The 22,625-nt window shown below is 42.6% G+C and overlaps 3 protein-coding genes across 6 annotated transcripts in view; all 3 read left to right on the top strand.

Annotated features, from left to right (window-relative positions):
* The window catches only part of LOC133222549 (uncharacterized), a 146,788-nt gene extending 126,702 nt beyond the window's left edge, over window positions 1–20,086 (top strand). Inside the window, exon 2 of the mRNA XM_061372352.1 lies at window positions 20,019–20,086. The gene's annotated coding sequence lies outside the window, so the exon portion shown is untranslated. The remainder of the gene's footprint in view (window positions 1–20,018) is intronic.
* Window positions 539–19,948, top strand: UBXN2A (UBX domain protein 2A). Of its 4 annotated transcripts, XM_061372348.1 has the most exons (8): window positions 539–654; window positions 2,472–2,609; window positions 3,885–3,938; window positions 5,363–5,495; window positions 7,306–7,415; window positions 8,891–9,031; window positions 14,413–14,577; window positions 17,354–19,948. In XM_061372348.1, exons 3-8 carry the CDS (start codon window positions 3,898–3,900, stop codon window positions 17,631–17,633), a joined length of 870 nt encoding a protein of 289 aa, XP_061228332.1. In that variant the 5' UTR covers window positions 539–654; window positions 2,472–2,609; window positions 3,885–3,897; the 3' UTR covers window positions 17,634–19,948. The 4 variants fall into 4 exon arrangements, with proteins under 4 accessions (XP_061228332.1, XP_061228333.1, XP_061228334.1 ...); XM_061372349.1 differs by lacking the exons at window positions 539–654; window positions 2,472–2,609 and adding an exon at window positions 3,200–3,392 and having other exon boundaries at window positions 5,363–5,453; XM_061372347.1 differs by lacking the exons at window positions 539–654; window positions 2,472–2,609 and adding an exon at window positions 3,202–3,392.
* Window positions 20,087–21,197: 1,111 nt separating the features above from the next.
* Window positions 21,198–22,625, top strand: part of MFSD2B (MFSD2 lysolipid transporter B, sphingolipid) — a 34,793-nt gene continuing 33,365 nt past the window's right edge. Inside the window, exon 1 of the mRNA XM_061372340.1 lies at window positions 21,198–21,611. Coding sequence (XP_061228324.1) covers window positions 21,566–21,611 — 46 coding nt within the window. The 5' untranslated portion in view covers window positions 21,198–21,565. The remainder of the gene's footprint in view (window positions 21,612–22,625) is intronic.

Here is a 22,625-nt window from a genome sequence, read left to right as displayed (position 1 = left end):
GTTGGCACAAGCCGGCTGCCACAGATACTGGCCCCATTCTCTGCTATCGTAGTCCCTGCTGAATGCTGCGTTTTGTCCGCTGCCCGTCCACATAGAGATGTATAAACTCTCTTTTGTTCTTCAGCCAGGAGGCGAAAACTGCCTTGGCAGCAGAACGCATTGACTCAGCAGACAGAACTCTACCCGCGCCTCCACGGGTGACAGCAGCCCCTTGCTCAGGGTTACCAGCCGCGGTGCTGAACCAGGTTCCTGTCTGGACATTTTGTCCCCTGCCCTCAGAGAACGACCCACAGAGGGGAGAAGAGGGCCGGGCCGGGCCCGGGTACAGCGGGCCGTCAGCTCTGCCAGCCCCTGCCGCTCCGGGCAGGACAGGGCAGGGTAAAGGAGGGTTAGCACCATTGGAAGCTACGCTTTACCACACACCTCCCCACTTCCGAGGCGGCACGGCCTTCCCCCGGGCCACCCCCGACATGGCGGCCGCGGCCCCACCCCTCGGCGCTGGGGGGCGGAGCTTTGGTCCCCGGCCCCGCCTCGCCCAGTCCGGGCGGGGGCAGCGGCTGTCCCGGCCGTTGGCGGCCGCGCGTGCGCGGTGTGCCGCGGGACACTGCCGAGCTGGCGCGGGGCTGAGGCCGGTGCGGGGTTGTGGTGGTGGCTGTGGCTGGCGGCTGTCGGGTGAGTTGCTGGGGGGGGCAGAGGCCATGCTGGTCGGGGCAGCGCGTTTCGCCCAGCCGCGCTCCTGCCGCTCCGACCGGGTTTGAACTTTGCCCGGGGCCGCCCTGAGGCGGAGGGCGGGCTGAGCCTTCTCGCTGCTTCATTCTGGCCACTTTACCCCGCTCCACCGAGCGGCCCCGTGTCCCGTCCCGCGCGGAGCGAGGCGTCAGCGCTGTGTCCCTCGGCGCAGGCAGGTCGGAGGGGGTTGTTACCCGTGTGCCTCTCTCGGCGCCCTGGGGCTCTACTTACTCCGCCTTACAGCCGCATTATGGTCGGGTCGTCTCTAGCAATGTCTCAGGCGCTGTTCCCCGCGGGGTCGGCGTGAGCGTTGACCGGTGTCTTTAGACACTGGCTTTGGCAGGAGGCGCGGAACCTTGCCCCGTGCGGGGCTGGGCTGAGCGGAAGAAGCCCGGCCTGAGCACCGGGAGCGCGGGCAAGCGCCGGTGTGGCCGCCACGGGGTGGGCAGGTTTCTTTGCAAAGTGCTCAGCCCTTCCAGCCGGCTGGGGGAGCAGGAGGCGTGCTGTGGTTTTACCCGGGCGTATCGGTCACATTCAGGGCAGTAGGTTTGATGTTTATCTCGCTTTTAATTTGCGCTGGCAGTTTCTCTATAGCTGCTTGTTTCTTTCTCGCACGGTAAGGAGCAGTTTTCAGTCATAATTTCTACGTGGTGTAGTGATAAACTGCGCTGTGCTGTAAATAGCTTTCAACTTGAGAAGTTCACTTTCCGCCAGAGTTAGTAAGGCAGACTTTAATGAGGCACGGGGCTATGTGTGTTTGCTTGCCTATTTCTGCCTTTCAGACCGAGGAAAGCATCAAAGGTAGTTTCTGTTTGCTTTTCTTTCATTAAAATAACCGGATACATGGGCTGAACAATGCTGAGCGCAAAAATGCCTGCAAAAACTAGTATGTGTGTAACGGTGTAGGTGAGAGCTGCTTGTTTGCAAGAACCATCTATGAAATATCACTGCTGGGTCATCGGCCTGTTCCCCGTGGAGCCGCCTGCAGGGCTGGAGAAGCCAATTTGAACTGGGAAAAGCCAGGAGTATCCTCCCACAGTTACTAGATGTGGCTGTGGTGGGCTGCTGCTAGCTTCTGCTGCTTCCACCTCCAGAGATTAAATTTAAAATGCAGAAAGTTCCAATCTGTGTTACTTTTTATTACCCAAACGCTATGTACCAAAACTCTTAATGTTTCAAGTGTCAGCTAAGGATGACTGTCAGAAGTTGGCAGGAGAGGTTGGTTGTGCTAGTTGGGTTGTCTTGCTGAAGTGCTTGCAGTGCAGTCTGATCATTATCTCCTAATGGCTTTTTGGTCATAATAAACGTCAGTATGCTGTATAGGGTGATTTCTTTACCTTGATACATTAACACAAATGTGTCTTCTAAGCATAATTGCTGTTGTACTTTAGAAGGAACAGTGAATTTCACAGCTGACCAGTTATGAATACTGTTCATGCACATTTGAGGCCAGCCTAATGTAGCAAAAGAATTAATTTGAAGAGCTGCTTCATTGTGTCTGTCTCTCTTTAGCAGCTCTGATGACCTGTCACAGGGAATCAACAAAAGCAGATGGCTGGAGGTGGCTCTTGTTGCTTTGGGGAGTACTCTGTTGAATAGCAAAAGATAAGAAGATAAGCACATTAACACAAAAAAGTACTTTGTGCTAAAGTGTTAGAACTTAATTTGAGAGCAGATTGAAAATGGTATTTTTTAAGCACTATTCACTATACCTACTTGATACTGAAAGTTCTCTTTCCAAGTGCAGGTACAAATTTCCAAGTACAATGATCAGATATGCTTATAAAGTCATAACGTACCAGCACAGCCTCGTAAATGTAATGTTCTGGCAGAACATTCAGGGGAGATGACTGTACCTTATCTTACGTGACTTATCAAAGGTGTGCTGAGAATGATGTTTTGACCTAATGTATAAAAGCATTGGTTATGTTGAGGGCTGCCTAAACTTTAAAACCTGTTATGGACTATTTATTGACTGAATCTATTTGGCCACCTTGGGGGTTTCCCCAAGGCTGATTATATAATACATTCCTACAGAAGGTGTCTCACGGGGATGTTACCGGTATCAACCTCCTGAGGAGCATGAATTATTACCGAATAACTGAATGGCTTTTCTTGTTAGTCCTGCAGTGAATATTGTTTCCCCGTAACTTCTTCATCTTCATAAATTAGGTGTCAAGACCACTAACAATTTATTTTAGTCTCACTGTGCTTTTCAGGAGAACAGTGGCCATTACTGCTCACTTTGACACTATCTAAGAGCTATGCAGAATGTCATGACTTCATTCCAAACATGCCAGGAGCACAACGTCATCTGTGTAACCTGTACTGATCAGTCTTCAGGAGTGACTCTTTAAACACAGCTGCAGTTTAAGATTTATGTTCTCCAGGGGGCTTTTTTCTAATTTTAGACTGATTCTGAGTTTTCTGTATGGATTTTTCTTTGGGGGGACAGGATGTCTCCTGCTTTCTGTGACTTTCTGTAACTTCTTTTCAGAGAGCTCAGAACTGAGTATAATGAGATCAGTATGGCATTCTGCACTTCTTTGACTCTGCAGACTAATCCTGTAATATATTTAGTACTTGCAAATCCAGATTTCCCTTACAGCTAAACGGGAGACCAGAAATTCACAGTTTCTGGGATGCTGCACCAGTATGTTGAGGTATGGTAGGAAGTAGAACCTGACAAATCTTGCACCTTTTGATAACACACACTATCAAGATGAAGGTCATTAGAATGCCTGCAGTGGCAATGCAGTTTTTCTGCAACTGTCTCAGTGTGCGAAAAATCAGTGGCGTTTAAAATCATGTGGCTCAGAAAAGGCATATGATATTTTTGCTTAGCATAAGTAAGGGCATGTATTTTCAGTTCACATTATTATTGTGGAATTTATTTTGTGCATTTCTGAAAAAGTAACCTTCCTTTTGAATATCTGAGACAGATGCATAGTTCATGTGTCATTAAATTAGAAGCTGCAGGAAAACAAAGAACCATCTGGAGACTTGGTGGGGGGCATTTGGAGGTTTCTGGTTAAATGTACTATCAACACAGGAAAAACTATAGTGTTTCAGCTACAAAAGGGGCAGTGTGCTGGGCATTTTGTGTAATTGTTATAGTTTGGTGTTTTTTTAAGCCATCTTCTTTTCATAATTAGGTGAAGCACCAGAATGAAAGACATGGACAATATCAAAACTGTCAAGAAAGAATGGTAGGTGCCAATTCCTCCCACTCCCTTTTTCCTCTTCCTTTGCTATTGCTGTTTGAGTGTCCTGCTGTGACTTTTCAAACTTTGTTATTTTTTTTGTGTCCACCTGCTCCACATACATTGAAGTTAAAAAAAAAATTGTTTTGCTAAAAGATTTTTGACATACCTACAATGTTTTTGAGATGGAAAAGGCTGCGTAAATATTTTTATTTAAAGTAGAAAGGCAGCCTGCAAAATGCTAACTCGCTGTGCATCTCTGTATTTGAGATGGAGGTGTTCGGTTTTCCAGTTCTGTTTCCAAGGTAAATCATTAGTGAATACCCAGATTAACACTTCAAGTTTCTTTTGTTCCATTAGTAAACTAAACTGGGGACAGCCCATGTCTGAAATCTCTTACTTCAGGTTGTTGAGTTTTTCTTTTGTTTAAATATGTTAATCTGTAGGGATTTCTTAGTGGTGCATAGATGCTCTGCAAACAATTCCTTTTTATGCAAATGTATCTAATTACCATTCAAGTAAGCATTGCTGCCCTTGAATTCAATGCAGTTTTACATAAAACTGGATATTTTTCAAGAGCTGGGATTTTTTTCTCTTCTGAATTGCTTAAAATAGACTTTTATGAATCTCCAATAGGAACAATTCCTGCAATGTTTACCAAAAGCTGCATAATCCTCTTACTTTGGAAAGGATCTAAACTGAAAGATAGTTATTCATTCAGGTTGCATATTTCTGCATTTTGATTGGTGAAAATCAAACAGAAACAGCTGTCACATATACAGTGTTCTACAAAAAAAAGTAGTTGATGCACCTTTTTTAATAACCTGGCAATCTCCACGGTACTGAAGTCTTCTATTGCATTTCTTCAGTGTGCTCAAGTGGCGTTGAGTTGATTTTTCTTGAGTTTCTCTTATGTACTTTCAAGGACAGCAATGACGTTTCTGTGATGGTGATGGGAAGGTCCAGGTAGGAGTGGAGAAGTAAATCTTCGGGCAGTTTACCTGTGCGTGGTTTTCAAAGTTTATGGCAAAGGAAGTCACCCAAGCCTGTATCGTGAAAATGCTTTAAGGAAGGCCTTTCGCTGGTGTGCAGTTACGTGTTTGAGGGTCTGAATTAGAAGTATGAATCATCTAACTTGCGTTCCTTGCGCTGATACCAAGTTTAGAAGCTTCTGCATAGATGAATTCACCTTTTCTATTGTAATTCTTTAACTTATGCTTCTGAAATGCAAATAGTAGCAGTAAGAGATTCATAAGAAGTTTCTAGAAAAGGCACAATACAGAGTTGACCTGATGTTTTGTAACAACTGAGTCACCTGGGTGTGGGGAAGCATCCCTTTTACACCTCTTGGTACTGAGCTTCTAGGGTAACTGCTTGTCTTCTAACCTGTTATCCAAGGCTTCTTTTTTACTTATGCCTTTGTTCTGCAGGTGTAAATCAGGAACCGATGATCAGATTTTGAATGGTACAGAACAAAGCTGTGAATACTTTGTAGATAATCTTTTTGAAGAAGCTCAGAAGGTTGGTGCTATATGTATGCCTCCAACTACAGTCAAGAACCAGGTAGGCAGAAAATAAAAAAAAATACTCTTGTTTGAAGTTAACGGCCCTCCAGGGTTACCCCAGAAAATGTGTTAGAAGTCCAGCAGCCTCATCCAGTGCATCTGTAAGTAAGTAAATGCACATGGAATTCAGACAGCAGGAAGAATATCTCCCATCTCTTAGTCAGCCAGGCCTATGCTTCAGTGCTTCTGGCTCTTACTTATAGTGGGTTTAGTGTTGTTCTAGGACTTACACTGGCATAGGTTAAGGCAATTCTGCTTTATTAGTAAGGGGAGTGAACTGATCATAAGGTGCAAGGAATCATGGCAAGTGCTGTTACATAAGAAGTTTGAGTTGTAGCTTTTTCCTTCTAGAGACATAGCCCAGATATTTTTTTTATTCTCTCTCATTTGTGTAGTTGTGGTAGTTGTGAAGTGTTTACTATGGGCTTGTATCTCAGTGATTCTGTCCTTTTCATATTTTTCTGTTTGTTATTCCCCAAAGACTGGTCAGGGGCTGGAGAAACAGCCATGTAGAGCAAAGACGTCAAGGAGAGATTTGCAGTGGGCATTGCTGGAAATCTTGTTAGTGGATCCAGGAAATTCCAGTTCTGAAATAGTGTTCCATGGCAGTACTTCTGTCAATGTCTAAATGCAGAGTTGGTGTGGAATAATCAGCCTATGTTAAACTCGCAAACTGGCTTACTGTAGAGGAACTCTCCCATGATGAGAACTTCCGTATGCATAGGTGCCATAAGACACAAGACTTAAAGGAATCTCATTTCGCTGAGTGCTGTGTGCCTTTTTGACAGACTACCCAACCAAAAGAGAAGGTATTTTATTCAGCAGTTTGCCCATGCTGTGTGTTCCATCAGTCATCAATGTGTTTAGCAATCATCTTCTAACAAGTTAAACTGCAAAAAAGAAAAAAAAAGATAAAATTTTAAAGTACTGTCAAGCCTAGTTCAAGCTGATTTCCAGCTGAGGTGAATTCTGCATTTGTACCTGCTTTATTGTACCTCACACTGCAGCCAAGACAAGATTATTTCAGGGATCAGACCTTGATGATCAAATGCTCTTTAAATGGTGTGATGCATAAATATAAAAATGTAATCCCAAATATATCCATGTTAAAGTTGAAGAAATTTTAGTGAACATTGAGAAGGCTACAAGTTAAAGTAGTGAATGTTTTCTGGCAAGGCTAGTAAGCTGTTGTGAATTTTTTTTCATTACCCTAATACCAATGTTTTGAGTATACCAGGAATTCCAGGATGACATAAATGTATGACTGTCTGAAAGTAAATTTTCTGATTACTTGCTGCATTTCCTGAGTGAAAAGCTTCTGCGTGAAGTATTTCAATGCTTTACTTGCAGAAAATCCTCCTGAATGATTAAAACAAGGCTTTACCCAAATAAATCCCCAGCTGGACTATTCTGGTTGCTGGTGTTTCAACACCAGGCATATGTGTGCTCTCAAATTAGCTCTTGAAGAGTTGCAGCTGGCTGGGATATTCCAGCTCTTTTTTTTTTTTTTTTTCATTCTTTCTTTTTTTTTTTTTTTTTTTTCTGTGGAATTGAAGGAGTTCCTGACATAGGGAAGCAAAATGATTGGGAAGCTTTATTTCTAACTCTGATTGACAGAAGATATTTAGAAATGTCACTTACCCCTTGCAGTTGTTCTGCCTGCTGGCACAGAGCTGAAACAGATTATAGCAAGCCTTCTCTTGGTATTTTTAGTCCATGCAGTGGATGATTTGCAATTACAGGGTACTGTGGGTATACCAAGCTCTTCTTACATCAGTGGTGTTATGAGAATTGTTCTTACTTTATAGGTTGATTTAATCATTAAACTTTGGAAAAATGGGTTTACAGTAAATGATGGTGAACTTAGGAGCTACACTGATGTTGCAAATCAGCAGTTCTTGGACTCCATAAAAAAAGGGTGAGTTTTGTGATCTTAATCAGCCTGAGTTAGTGTGCCTTGAACAGCACTTAGCTTATGCTCTAGGTTTTTTACATAGCTGCTTGGCTTTGCTGCACTGCAGTATCCCTGTAGGAGTGCAGGCCGCTGCCTGACTCAGTTCCTGCAGTGCTAATGGCTGTTCTTACATCAACAGGTTTAATATAGCTTTCAATTCCAGCACTCGTACAGTCGCTGATGAAATAGATAAAAGCGAGTGTTGGTGGGGGGCACAGCAGGTGCAAAATGAAATGACGAATAAATCAGAATACCCACTAAGAGCTACTCATCAATGGTACTTTGGCTAACAAACTCATGCACAAGTGGTTTAGCATTTCTGGTTTTATGGTCTTTGTTTGCTTTTTATTGGTGAAAAGCCTTAAATGGGCACAGTTTATCCGTATAACATCAAGAAACTCTGGTAACTCTTAAATTTCAGACACCTTTCCCAGTCCAAACTTGCTATCTCAGTCATTTGTGTGTAGCAGTCTTACTGTTATCCCCTTGTTATCAGGATAGCATGATTTCTGTTATTTGCTAGTGTTTGCAATGTTACTTTAAAAAAAGCAGGTTGACCATACAAACCAGTGTAATTTTGAGCCTTTAATTTGTAGTCTGTTTCCTTACCCCATTCAAATGCAGAGGCAAATAAAATGTTTGGAGAATATAATGTAATAATTCGAGTATGGGAAACTACTAAGCCATTGTAATTTTTGTATTTTGCATACTTTGCTAGCCCATCAAAACCACTATTTTTACACTATTTCTCCTCTGTAGCTGTTGCCTGTGTTAGTTGTAATAGCAATTAACTGCACTGTTTAAAGTGCTTTGCTTGCTTTGTATGCATGCATCAAAAGTTTGTTGCCTTTCCTCCACTGTTTGCTTGTGAACATACTAATTACAAGATGGTTCCTGAATAATTGTTGATGATAGAGGAGCACTTAGTACAGCCCCTGTGCCAGCTGAGCCCCACCACCCAAAAATGCACTGTCCTGCATCAGAGCTCATAGACAAAGGCATTGTTGTGTTCTGCTTAATGCAAATAAAGCATTACTGAGGTGGTATTACTACATGAGAAGTGTAGCTATTGGCAATGATCTAATTTTTAAAAGCTGAGATTCATGTTTATTTGTAATTAAATTGTGTCTAAACTCAGTTCTTTCTCTTTAAAAGCCAGTTCTTTTTTCTTGTTTCATTATGGGGATGAAACAATTGAACCCTTTACAACGATGTATGGCAGTACTGAACTTCCTGCATATCACATGCTTTGGAGTGGTAACTGCTGAGTAAATTTAAACGTCATTCAACTTGCATGATAGCATGATAATGTCTTTATTATTTGCTTTTTAGTTAATTTGCAGTTCAGGGACCGCAGATACCTATTTTGTATACTGAAAATGTGATATACAGTGTAGCAGCTCTTTTTATGACTTTTTTTTTTTTTTTTTTTTCTTAAGGGAACTGCCTTTTGAGCTGCGGAAAGTTTTTGATAAAGAGGAGGTAGATGTGAAAGTGGAAGATAAAAAAGATAAAGTGTATTTGTCATCACAAAAGCCAGTGTTTCGTCCTTTTTCCGGACACGGTTACAGATTAGGAAGGTGAGTAGTCTGATGTGATCTGTGACTGAGTAGCTGAAGTGAGCTATACCTGTGGTAAAGGATCTCATAATTCAGGTTGGAAGTGATCTCTGGAGTTCTCCAGTCCAAGCTCCTGTTCAAAGCAGGATTAGGTGTGGGAGCAGATGAGGTTGCTCAGGCTTTTATCGAGTTGGACTTTGAAATTCTGTATGATTGGAAGCTGTGCAGCCTGCCTCAGTGCTGGGCTGTCCTCATGGGAAAGAAACTATTCCTGTGTCCAGTGTGAACATCTCTTGTTTCAATTTATGCCCACCATGAAGAGCTTGGCTCCCTCCTGTGGATGACCTTCTGTAGACCCTGGCAGGCTCCTGTTAGGTTTTGTCATCCTTAACACCATCTCTTCCAGAGGCTGTACAATCTCTCCTCATCCACCCTCTCCTCACAGGGCAAATGCTTCAGCCTGTGGCTATCTTGGTGGCCCTCCATCAAACTTGCTCCAGTTTTTCTTTATTTTGGGTACCAAATCTGAGTGCAGTATTTAGGTGTGTCTAACATGTGCTGCATGGGGCATAACTGGCTCTGACAATCTTCTGTCTGCCGGTTAATACAACCAGGATGCTGTTGGCTTTCTTTATTCAAGGTTTCAATATTAGCAGAACTGTTTCCAGCTGAAAGGCTGTCACTGTTCTATTCTGTGATTTAAGAGAAAAGAATCTCTTCTAAGCTGTATGTGCAGTACATTTTGCAAGAAGAGTGGAGTATGACAATCCTATAAAGGGAAATGAAGTAGTAAGGTTATTTTGCATTCTCTTAAAATTCCTTCATTTTTAACCATATATTTATTGAAGTAAGATACTATACTGTGTTACAGAGATCATCTTTTGTTTACTCCATGAGTCTCTTATGGTTGGAAAGTGTCAGCCACTAATGCCAATGCTAAAACTGGACTTGATTTATAACCAGGCAGTACTGTGTTTTGAAAGGCTGTTGCAGAGGGGCAGGCCAGGAATTCCTGTATTTGATCCCTGGGAGTTTTGCTTCCTCCAGCCAAATTATCTATTTCACATACCCATGTGGTGTAAGACTTGCATGCCTGTAAGAGCAGACTTCAGCCTAGGGAACAGAACGTATTCAGTGACAAGGAGCCTACAGGAAGCCTTCAGAGGTGGGACTTCCTAGTGACTTGCTGGGTGGCTTGGCAGATCACAAAACCTTACGTGAAGAGCTGTTCTGATTAAGCAGAAAGGTCTTGCTGCTAAGGCCCAGTGCTTACTCTGGGGGAAAGCATGACCTGGTGTCCTGGGTTCAGCAGTAGCAATCATTTTTCTCCTCCTTAGTAGCTGGTACAGTGCTGTGGTTTTGACTTTTGGCCTGGGAACAGCACTGATAGCACCAGTGTTTTAGTTACTGCTCAAATGTTTAGTCTGACTAAGGACTTTCTGAGCCTCATGCTCTGCCAGGGAGGAGGGGAAGTCAGGAGGAAGCAGAGACACGACACCTGACCCAAACTAGCCAAAGAGGTATTCCATACCACAGCACATCATGCCCAGGATGTAACTGAGAGTTACCTGGAAGGGCACTCACTGCTCAGTCGGGCTCGGTCGGCGGGTGGTATCGTATTCTCTTCCCTTGTTATTTCCTTTATCATTATTATTATTGGTGGTAGCAGTAGTGATTTGTGTTATGCCTTAGTTACTGGACTGTTCTTATCTCAACCTGTGGGAGTTACATTCCTTTTGATTCTCCTCCCCATCCCTCTGGGAGTGGGGGAAGGAAAGTGGGGGGAGTGAGGGAGTGACTGCGTGATTTATGGCTGACTGGGTTTAAACCACGACACCTGGGTAGGAACAGATGAGGCAGCAGGGTAAGAAAATAATAACGTGCAGAATAAGAGACTGATAATAGTAAAGGATGAGTGCTTCCAGGCTGCCTCAGAGAAGCAAGTATCTGTTTTATCAGATTTATCTGTTTCTGTACCACAGCCATTCAGTTGCTGCATGCTTGAGTAGATATGGTCAATAGGAAAAGTCTTCCATTGAGAGATGGATGAAACGCTGCAGACTTGATTTTGGTAGCACTGAAATCCTGAGCAAACAAGAGTCAAGAGCTTAACCTTATCTAACAGTAGACCTCTGTACAGTAAAAGCAAACTGTCTTTAGTGTACTGAGTTTCTACTGCTAACCATTGCTAAATGGGAGAGTGTTCTATTGCTTGTCATGCTCTGTCATGCTTGTCTTGCTCAGCTTTTGCTTTTTTTTTTTTTTTTTCTTTATGGACTGGATAAAATGCCTTTTTTTATCTACTCTTGCTCCAGTCAGTGCTATGCTATCAGAGTCTTTCATTTAAAGATTAGTAAATACTTTTGTTGATGTTGGAAACATGATCTGTTAAGTGCTCTTACTCAATAAACTAGTGCTTACTTCCTGATGTTAATAAATGTCCATTGCATATGCTACTCTTTCAGCAAAAAGCTTTGTGGGAAATAGTAGTGGTGCCAAGACCTGTAAGAAGTTTTAAGTTGTTTTACTCTCTTCCCACAATTGCATCTGTGTGCTTAATCAGAAATGAGACATATGACTGAACAGTTTACTTCAGTTTATGACCCAGTTAAAGTTCTGCTTTGCAAAACCACTTTTTTAAATAGTCTGTAGATTTTCTGCCAGTGTTCCCAGGTGGAGGGATTATGTGGCGGATGAACCACTATGAATCGGTCTGTTGAGTGGCTCATTATAACTTTTCATAGAGGGAAAAATGGAGGAACTAGAAATATAGTGGTTGATGTAATTCACATGAGCTTGATCCCTCTCTTTGTTTTACTGGTGAAACAAATGAGACTTGTTTTCCAGTGTACCTTATGAACCCATGTGATCGATTGATGGCTTGGCTTCATGAATGAAGATTTGGGAAGGGCTTATCCATGCTTACCCAAGCTAGCCTAGGCCCTGGCAGATGAACCCATATAACTAACAGATATATTCTGGTTTGTCTGCCACCATTCAGCTGCATTCAAGAGTCTGGGATTATAACAAGATTTGTGACTACACTTTTCTATTCAGTTTATCAATGCATTTTAAGGACTGCCTCAGAAGCATGTTAATTAAGCTGTTGACTGAAATCCCTTGGAGCAAAGTGGCCTTGCTCTATAACCTCATAAGGGTAAAACACTGTGTTGCCAAGTTTTTTAGCCATTAGTCACAGTAAGGTATGATACCTAATTCTTGGGATTCTTATTTTTAGAAAATTGACAGGAGCCTCTTATGTCTCTTCCATCTTTAATTTGCATCTTCTTTGTACAATCTTATAACAGAAATAAGCCTTTAAAAGGGGTGATAATGCTTTGATCTGAGGCTAATAAGAGACTTAAGTTCTTGCTTTGTGATTTTGGTCAAAACTCCCACCACTAGATGGCTTTATCTGTCAGCAAAGTTATTAAGTATAGGAATGCTTTAAACCTTAGTGAATATAGATCTTCTGACTTTCTCTTGCAGCTTCACTTAGCATGTTGCCTGCAGTTTCAGACATACATGCTATTGAAAGAATCCTCTTAAGTGCCTGCCACAAATTCTGAGATGTGACTGTGAGGGAAGCTGGTTTGAGAATGACACCAAAATCCGTATCCATTTGAGACAGTTCTGTGAACTACAACTGTGACCAAGCTACAGTGTAGTTGAGCCCAGGCTAAAGCAGCTGCCTCGCAGCTGCATGGCTGACTACTTCTCCAGCCTCTGCTATACTGGGGTCAGCTAGTGCACACACAACTTCATATGCTTCAGTGTCTGGACCTGGAGCTGAGCGCCAAGGAACTGATCAAGTAGGCAGCAAACGCTGATCACTGCTGGACTGAAGTAGGGCTTGAACTTTTGTGGAGGATTTTTGCTCTGCTCACAAGACTGTTTAACAGTGTTCATGGTGCTCAAGTGTTTTTTTCCAGATGTGGAGGACACTTAGGTTTTATTTTGTATTTGGGTCAAGCATAAACAGAGCCTGGGTGTGAGATAAGTAAATCAATAGAGGTAGGTGGGTGACAGTAAGTCACCTGTCCTGGGAGCACCAGGATATTGTACAGACGTGCTTCTTGGAATATATTGGTGCCAAGTTCTTGTGCCCCAGCTGATTTCTGTGTAACACAAAAGAGTTCTGTGCTTCTCATCTGCCTCCAGTTGCAATGAACATCACTTACTACTCACTTAGAAATGAGATTCCTTGAGTCTCATTCTTTTTGCAGAGTTTCAATGGAAGAAATAAAAAGTGCCTCTGCTGGCTGATAGCCTGGAAGTGCGAGCACTTAACTAGGCAGTGGGTCATAAGCTTTTTAAATACCTCAGACTGAGCAGGACCCAAGACTTTATTAGCCTGAATATATTAAGTAATTAGCCGTATTTGTTTGAGTAATAAATTTGCTGTGATTTTTCTGCTTTATGATTAAGATATGTACAAGAACATAAGGATGCAAAGCAGGTGTAGTATTAAGACTGTTGTTCTGTGGCCACTGGTTACCAACTACTCTCTCAAGAAACAGTATCTCATCAATTTTCTGTGCAAAGAGAAAGCTTTTCAGCAAACTACCATGTTGGTGTAGTTTGTGACCACAGCTGAGCTCAGAAGAAATGGTAACTCCTTAAATCACTGCTATTGTTTTGTAAGCAAACATCTGGTTATACTCACGTGGGCTGAGGATATGCCTGTTGGATCAGGCTTTCTAATGACTTAAACAGTACATGCTGAACAAGCCTAGTCCCGAGAGAAGCAGTAAGCTCTAGACATTTCTTCAGAATAAAAATTTTTGCCAGTAATTTATTGTTTTTAAGACCATGCACTGTATTCTGTGAAGTCATTTTATGGATCTTTGCCCTTGTGGTAATGACTTAGAAAAAACACAAAATGCAATGCTGTGTGCATCAGGCTGAATTTTTCACATGAACTCAGTTTCTCTGATAGATGAGTAATGCTTCTAAACTGAAATAGATGCTCCTGGGGTCTAAATCGAGGCTAACAGCATCATATTACAGTAAAAATTAACATTGAGTATGCAAATTCAATACTCAAACTCCATAAAGTTTCACCTGTGTGATTAGAGTACAAAAAACGCATGAGGAATATTCAGACTGTTTTATCTCTTGTGTATTCCTATTTAATCCTTTGATATAAATTTCCCTTCCATCTTGTAAAAACGTTTAACATGAACAAACTGAAATTCTTTAGCATGTTGAAGTCTTCAAGAGAAAGTATTGGCATACAGTTTAACAGAAAAGCTGACATTTATGTTGGTATTCCTATATTAGTTAGAAGTCATCAATGCACCCTGAATAGGGCAGAAAGCTCCAGAAGCAAAGATCTGGAGGGAGGTTCAAGCTCACGTATGTACACAGAAGGCATAACCTTATCTGGCTTTTCTTTTCAGTGCTGCTCCAAGGATAATCTCCAAAGTAAGAGATGATCATCAAGGACCTGACAACAAAAGGCACCTCCCTTTAGTACCCATAAACAGTTTGGAGCCTATCACTAACATCCAGATTTGGTTAGCTGATGGAGAAAGGATAATTCAGAAATTCAATGTTTCTCACAGGTAAGATTTATTTTAGCACTGTCATAAGCATTTGCATCTGACCTGCTTGTCTTATCTTATGCCTGTAGGCATGAAAAGTCTCTAATTTCTGTGAATCATCTTACCTCCTCAGTTCATGTAACACTGGACTGCTGTTAAGCTCCATCTAGAAAACCGCCTTTCAGATGTTAAGAAATCTTTTAGCTGATGAGAGGAGCATGAGACATGTGAACTCGGCACATAACTGAGCAAAAATGAAAATCTGAGGCAGCTGTAGGAGTGGTTGGTAGGTTAGTGGATGTTAAGGTGTATGTATTGATCATTACTAGAGGAAACAGCTTTTTAAGATTACAGATCTCTCACAAAATGACTACACCTGGAGCAAATTGCTTAGCAAAAAGCCTGATAGTCACCGGGCACAGACAACACCACAGATAGGAGCTGGAGGGTATGACTCTAGGGTTGAGCCACAGAAACATCCTGGGAGGGCCAAAGTCAGTGCACTAGGCAGTGGAGGTTCGTTCATCACTGCACATCAACATGGACACAGTAGAATGTATGCAGTATGTTTAATTCTTAAGTGGTAAAATTTCTAGCTCTCAAAGAGACTTATAAATGGGGATTACGTAAGAAGGAGGTATTGGCACAGCATATGTGGACAGGAGCTTTGAGAAAGTAGGATTAACTGTTTAAATTGTAGATCTGCTGTCTTTAGAGACCTTTCTCAAATTTGTAATTTAAGAAATTACTCCAGTACTAGACAGTCACAGCAGAGAAAGGATATGTTTTCCTGTGCTTCTCTGTGAAGCAACTTAAAAGTGATCATAGCTCTAACACAACCCAGGCTGCTGTCAAGGTAAACAGTGCATGTCTTTGTGGCTGGTCAGAAGAAAAGCTCAGTAGCTGAAGGTTAATGGCTGTAACTTTTATTACTGCTAGTGGCATAAGGTATAAACCAAAACACTGCTGCAATGTACAGCTAAAGGATGACCTGCTATTTCAGCTACAAAAACTTTACTGAAGGGCTTAATATCTTCATTATTTCAAGTTTCACACATTTAAGTATATTTAGAACCTTTTTGTCTTCATGGTAAATAGCAGTTTGAGCAGTTGCTAAGTGCTCTTGAGGAGGAAAAAAAAAAGTGAGATAAGCAGAACAACCACCTTACTGATGTGATGATCTTTTTGAAGTAGTTTGAAATAAGTACTCCATCATAACCTATCCTTTCATCACAAGATCAGCATATTTGTGCTACAGACAGTATTTGAGTATGACCTAAAGAGAAATAGGAGGAAATCCTTTTGGAGTCCAAAGCCCTTAAGCATTACGGTTGTCTCTGTAGCACTCCTTTCCACGGAGAAGCAGAAAACAGTCAACTCTTTGTTAATTAAACTATAGGTCAATAACCTGTAGCATATATATATATATTGCAGTGCCTGAGTACATAGATTACTTCTACCTTTTTACAAATAGAGTGTGTATGTGCCACAGTAACTGCTACTTTAGATAAGACTTGGTTCGTGAGGAAAGACTGATGTTACAGCATTGGGCTGTAGTATGGGGAGTCAAGGAGACATGAGAGTAAAGCAACCAGCAGAGCTGTGCTGTAGGAACAGAACACCTAGCACTGTCTTGAGTTGAGCTGTGTTCTTCCTTAAGCAGTTGCGAAGTTAGTGTGACCCTGGAGCATCAGCTATGGAGCATGAACAGGAACTTGTCCATCCTAAAGGAGGTAGCTGGCAGCCAATTGTCTGAGCTGCAACTTCGATACCATTGCATGTAAACACCTGTAAATGTCAAAACCAAAATCTGTTCCTGCTTGAGGTTTTTCAGCTTTAGGCGTACATGCACCAAACGCTGTCTCTTGATTGAGGCCTGCATGCACAGGAATTAAAACCTTCTGGCCTAGGAAGTGTGGCTAAACCATAAAGGTCATCTGTGCTGCCTAACTGTTAGGATGGTTTTGCCCAAGCCAACTAGCAGTTTCTTAAGTGATATCTAGGCTTGGTTTGGATCTTAGCTCAGGTCACTGAGTATTCCAGGATGCAGTAAACCCCATTGGCTACCCTGTGCATGGGGGAGAGGACGGATGAGTTTAATAATTTATCAGTAGCAGGAAGCTGTCAGCTGGCCTCAGGATGAGGGAACGACCATTGACAGTATGTTTATTTTACTGATATAGATGTAGCCTGTCATCTTCATTTTCTAGTTAAATTGGTCAGTCCTGACTCTTCATAGCAAAACCTTGGTCTTGCTCAGTTGTTGCAAGGTTCTTCACAACAGGCAGCTTGAATCTGTAATGAATTCACTGATGCACCTGCTTGGGTTGAAGGAGACTGTATTTAGACCTAGATAAGCTATCCAAACAATTTTTGCAAACTTTTTTTTTTTTCTAGTGTTAGGGTTCTGCTACATTTACCACACACTGGAGGCATATGTTTAAAATCTACCTCTTAGCTACAGAAACCTCAGGTAAGGGCTCCACCAGCTGGTTAAGATATGGTAGGCTTGTGTAACTACAATCTGAGCCACAGGGAAGCATTTGAGAGCTCAGAGTAAGATACTCATCCTTTTTTCCCTTGGGAATGCTCTTAGATCAGACGAACCTTGGTCATTGCCTCCCAAGTGGATCAGGCACTTTAGGATTCCATCCATCTATACTCCTCCATTTCTGCGCCATCAGCTATTTCATGAAGTGGTTGTCTCATTCTCTTTTTGTGGTGAGTGTGTGTTGTGCATATGGTCTGTGTTAGCAGTGGAGTGCTCTAATGCTGAGTTCTCTTTCTTTCTTCTCAGAATAAGCCATGTCAGAGACTTCATAACAAAGTATCAAGGATCAGAGGGAAGTGTCCCCTTTACGCTGACTACTTCGCTGCCATTTCGAGAGCTGCAAGATGAGACACTCACGCTAGAGGAAGCAAAGTTGCAAAATGCAGTTGTTGTTCAGAGACTTCGGAAAACAACTGAACCTTTCAGGCTCTTAGTGATGAAAACACCTGACAATGACTATAAAACTGCTGCTACACCTAATGGACAGCTCAAGAATGATCAAAAAACCACTATCAAAAGTACATGATCAAATTAGCTTTTAACTGGCCAAAACCTGCATGCAGGTGGAACTAGACAAAACCAAAAATGTAACCAGCAATATCTGGATGCACTCTCATCCTCCTGTACTGTGCTCTTAGAGAGCAAAATTTGTGCTGTGCTATCATTTGCTGTAATAGAAGTATTTTAAACTAAATTTGGTGGTCAGAGACTGGCTATAATGTAGCAGAGGTAACTGCGGAACAGGTCATCCTTATAATTTCCTTAGGTAGAACGTTTCTAAGTTCTTTAGTGAGTATATTTAAGTGGAACAGTTCTCTGAGACTTAATTACTACTGACAGCACCTTTTAAGGAACAAATAGTATTTATTTTTGCACTTTGAACAGTGAGACTGAACCGATTGTTTCACTTACATTTTAGAGTAAGCTGCTGCAGTTTGCATTCTTCTCACAGTAACTTTTAGGCAAACAGATGTTCAGGAAAGCTTACATTTGAACTCTTATCTAACTTGTAAACCTTCCGTATCTTCAGGATTTAACTTTTTCACAAGATCTGCAGTGTAATGTTCTGTCAGGTCTTCACATGGTGGTAGGTACATGTGTGAGAAGATAGAAATGAGGTAGTCTGGCGCATACTGCATATGAAGTGCCTCAAAGAGAGTTCTGAAGGAATTGTTATTACTAGTACTAGTGGTAGAGAGGGTTTCTGCCGTTCTTGTGCTGCTACGAGTGTCTTAGAGATTGTGATGTTAAACTACCTAGCTCATTAGGATAGAAATCCACCTTTATAGCCTTGTTGCACAAAAACTCCAGCTTTTGTGGAGATTACCGTACAGAACAGTGGTTTAGACAGATGTAGTTGGCTTCATGCTATGTATCTACCTGTGTCCTGAACTGAGACAATAATTGCATGTGGCCAAGTGTCAAAGGCGTTGAAAATCCTTATTTGAAAACTGAGGTTTCTTTCCTCTTCCCCTCATTCCCCCTGCCCCATTTCAAACCAAATTGATTATTTTGGTATTCATGTACTTGAGGCATAAAATCTGTAGTCAACTATTCCATGTTTTGCTAAAGGAGATATCAACATAAAGATTAAACATTTTGTACTGTGTTTGCCAAGTAGCATGTGGGTTTGTGAATGGAACTAGAGTCTCTAGTAAGACTTCAATGAGTGCTGTCTAGTCTGTGCTACTTATGCAAATGGATGATTGTTGGGGTTGTAATTCTTTTGCATTGTTAAGTGAAAGATGGGTTTGAGATTTCCTGGTTTTGTTCTAAATAGAAAAGTTATTTAATTGGACTGACTTGAATTCCATAAAAGTTCTGTTACTTCAAACTAGACATGTGCTTGCTTCATTCCCAGGGATGTAAAAACTTTGCTTCATCATCTCTCCAGGTATGTTTGAGTGCAGTGAAATGAAAGACAACTGCACAAATGCCTATTCAGTGTATTCAGAAAGCAAATCCCGGAAACCTATGCAGTTAACTGTTCTGAGTGCTATAAAGTTGATGTGCTGCTGTGTCATTCAGGTTTATGTAGCAAATAACCCAAGTAGATTTTCTTTGTTCTTGCACTGACTCCTCTACTATATGTAAAGCCTACCAGATCTCTAGTAATAGAAGGAATGTGCAGACAAATCTGCTAGTAAAATTGAAGAGACAAGTCACTCACAGACATGGATCTAACCCTCAGTCTGTAGAACTTCCAGAACAGTGAATTTTGTTAATCGGTGCTTTTGAATTTGTCTTAATGTAAAACTACTGGAAAACCTTACATACTTGATTGTGAACTCAATTGTTCTTATCTAAAAGGTGCATGAAATGTCAAAATAATATACAATTCAAGCTAGTCATAGTCAAATTAGTATATGCTGGTCAAAGTAATGTACTATTCCTGAATTTATAGCATAGAAATTCAAAGGAGTAATTAGTGTAAGATTGATAAGGAGGGGAAGTGTCAAATTTTAACATAGGTAAATCCATTTTGCTTGTTATCAAAAGTCATAGTTTTGGAAAGGAGCAGTATTTCAACACTGATTCATGTCTGCTACCAGTATCATAAGAGACTGGGTAGTTTGGCTGGCTAGCTATTGTGCTTTACTGAAATAGGCTGGTTTTGGCTACAGCTTTGGTGTAGTTCTATGTAATTGCAGTTTGAAAGTGTCATGATCTTAATTACAAAATGAGAGTGAATCTTCAAAAAAAAACAGGAGTGATGCTGACTGCACTAATTCCTGTCAGGCTAGAAAGTGCCTTTAAAAAAAAAGGCAACAAACTGTGATTGGATAACTCACTAATTTGGAGAAAATCTTTGGAATCAATACAGGGCTCTCCTAAATCTAATTGGTTTCAGTAGTGCCTGGCTACCTGTAGTGCCTGGACAGCCTAATCTGTTGCTTAGTGCTGTAGACAGCTATTGTGCATTGGTCAAACAACAGTAAAACTAGCCTGATCAGTGCTTGAGTTTGTGAAACACACAAATGCTATCAGTTATTGTTTCTCACAGGCTTTCAGTGTTTTGAGTAAATCCTATGTATTTAATGTAATTTACAGCAAAATTGAAATAGCCTAGAAAAGAGGAAAGAAAGGAAATGTTTTCTCCAGGTTTTCTTCTTTTTCCTTTTCCAGATGCAGGTAACAAAGATTTAACATCTTGTGAGGACATTGTGTGAAGAGAACATGAAGATCCTAAATGTTGAATATGAATGTTAGATGCATACATACCTTGTATCTAGCTTGGTATTGTAAAAGAAATGTTGGGGTCAAGAGACTGACCAGTCCACCTCTGCTTTGGAGCCTCAGATTTCAGAGGCCCTTTGGAGCCACAAAAGCTTCAGTTTTCAACAAGGCCTATTAAGGCCACAATTTTGGTTTTGTGTTAAAGGTCTATTTCTAAGATTTATTTTAACTTTTTTTAAACACCTTGTTCTTTAAGAATCTCACAATTTTTCTTGTAATTATTCTTGTCAAATGATTTTGTCCAGGATTTGCATATTAGTAGTTCATGGTGTAGTTTGCACTGTCTGTCCAATACCAGAGCAACCCCTGTCAATAGCAGAGAGCTCTTTCGGCCTAGCCCAGAAGCTTATAGATCAGACACTGAGTAGATCACCAGTCCCTGGGTGTTTGTTGGCTAGTTTAACCCACCTTTTCCCAGGCTGTCTCGCTGCTGAAAGAGTTCACACTTCAAAATGCAGTTGTTTTTTTTCCCTTGATAAGGAGCATGCTTACAAGACCCTTTTCCTGTGGGCAGTCGGGTGATGAGCTTTTGCTGCCTGAAGAAGAGTGTCGGCTCCACAGCCCCCGAAGGCAGCAGAAGCAGCTCTTTCCGCAGGCTGCTTCCTGGGCCAAGTGTGGGTTTGTGTGATCTCGGGTCCAGTCGACAGACGACAGCATTGCTGGCTGGCGTGGTTATAAATTCACATCAGTCAGGAAACTGCATCTCTTTAAAGAGCAGAGCTGGTATTTTTATACTTTGGGTGAAAACAGCCCCAGGAGCCTTCACACCCGATGAGGGCGCACTGCTCTGCGGGGCGAGGGGGGAGCCGCGGTGCCGCTGAGGGGACCGGCGGGGCGGGTGCTGTGGCGGTTAGCAGGCTTACAGGGCAGTAAAGCCAGGGTTTTACCTCGCGGGCAGCTCCCGCGGCGGCAGCCGCCCCAGGCAAAAGCGAGGAGCTGCCTTGCTCCTCTCTACAGTGGAGGTGGCACGGAGGGACTAAGGCGGAGGGGCTGTTGCCGCTGCCGGCTCCGCGGTCTCGGCTGGGCAGCCGTGATACGAGGCGGACGAGAGAGCTCCTCCAGCGGAGAATGCCCTCTCCCGAGCCTGGAGAGCAGCAGGCTTTGCCCCTCCAGGCGCTGAGTGAGGGCGGGGGGACGGCGCCATGCGCTGTCCCTCGCCTTCCATCCGCGCCCCGCCCCGGGCACGCAGGTGCTGGGCGGGGGGTGTCTGACCGCTGAGCCATGGCAGGGGCTGCGAAGAGCAGCCCGGAGCGCCCGGCGGAGGAGGTAAGGGGATGGGGTCCTGCTCTAGTTTTCTTTTCATCGCCGACAGGTTATGGGGAGGGCCCTGGTGGGCACTCTCGGGGGTTGGGGCAGCCCGTGTGCGCGGCGCAGCCTGTCTCAGCCGGGTACCTGAAATAGCTCTTCAGCCCTTACCGCCACCCTTCTGTCCCACCAACCAGCTCAGTGTAACTCTGGTATTGTCCTTCGAGTGCACTGTATGATATTTACTGCCCATCTCGGTGATGGTTGTCCATCTCAGGTCTCTTTCCACACCTGTTCCTCTGGGACTCTTTCTGATCAAGGCAGATGGGTTACAGGAGAGGTGCGGGCAGGAGAGGGTCTTTCTCTCCAGGCAGCCTCATCAACTTAGAACTTGCAGATGTGTGTTGTGAGTGAGAGATTACCTAAATTATTCCCCTTCAGGCTTGGTATTTGTGGAGAGAGAAGTGGAGAAGGAGGTGAGGAGTGAATGAGGACCCCCCGGCACCGTGGCTCTTGAGGGGCATCTGATCAAACTGGGAAAGGGGCAGCTTTAAAAGAGGGACTAAAGTAACCTAACAGTGTGGTGGATGGTGTTCAAGCCATGGAGCTCATTGGCCCCTGTGGGCACATGTTGTTCTGGTTTGAAGTTTTGTGTTCGGAAAGTATCAGAGAGTGGATTTGTGGGAGAAACCTGAAGATTTTTAGACAGAGATATGCCATTTTTGGCTCACAGAGCTCCCCAGTGTTAGGTTTCTGGCAGCTGGAAGGGTATCCTGGGAAAGAACCACTGTATCCTGCCTTGTTCATGCCTTTTCTAGGTGTCTACACCTAAGCCCTGCTTCTGTCTCTTCTTTCACTCAGGGGTGGGCTGATGTTTCTAAGACACCTGAACAGTCCTTAAGATACTTGGTGTGAGGGACCTGGGATGCTGCCTGTGACTGTCACAGAGTTGAGGCAGTTAGTTGCATGGTCACTCACAGAACAGAAACATTACCAGTATTAATTCTACATTGAGAGGAAAGTTGACTCAAAAGCT

The sequence above is a fragment of the Neopsephotus bourkii genome, unplaced genomic scaffold, assembly GCF_033783945.1.
Source record: "Neopsephotus bourkii isolate Nb327-2 ecotype Australia unplaced genomic scaffold, CSIRO-AGI_Nbou_v1 NB_1600, whole genome shotgun sequence".
NCBI lineage: Eukaryota > Metazoa > Chordata > Aves > Psittaciformes > Psittacidae > Neopsephotus > Neopsephotus bourkii.
Note: the sequence above shows the minus strand (reverse complement) of the source record. Positions and strands in the feature narration are given on the sequence as shown.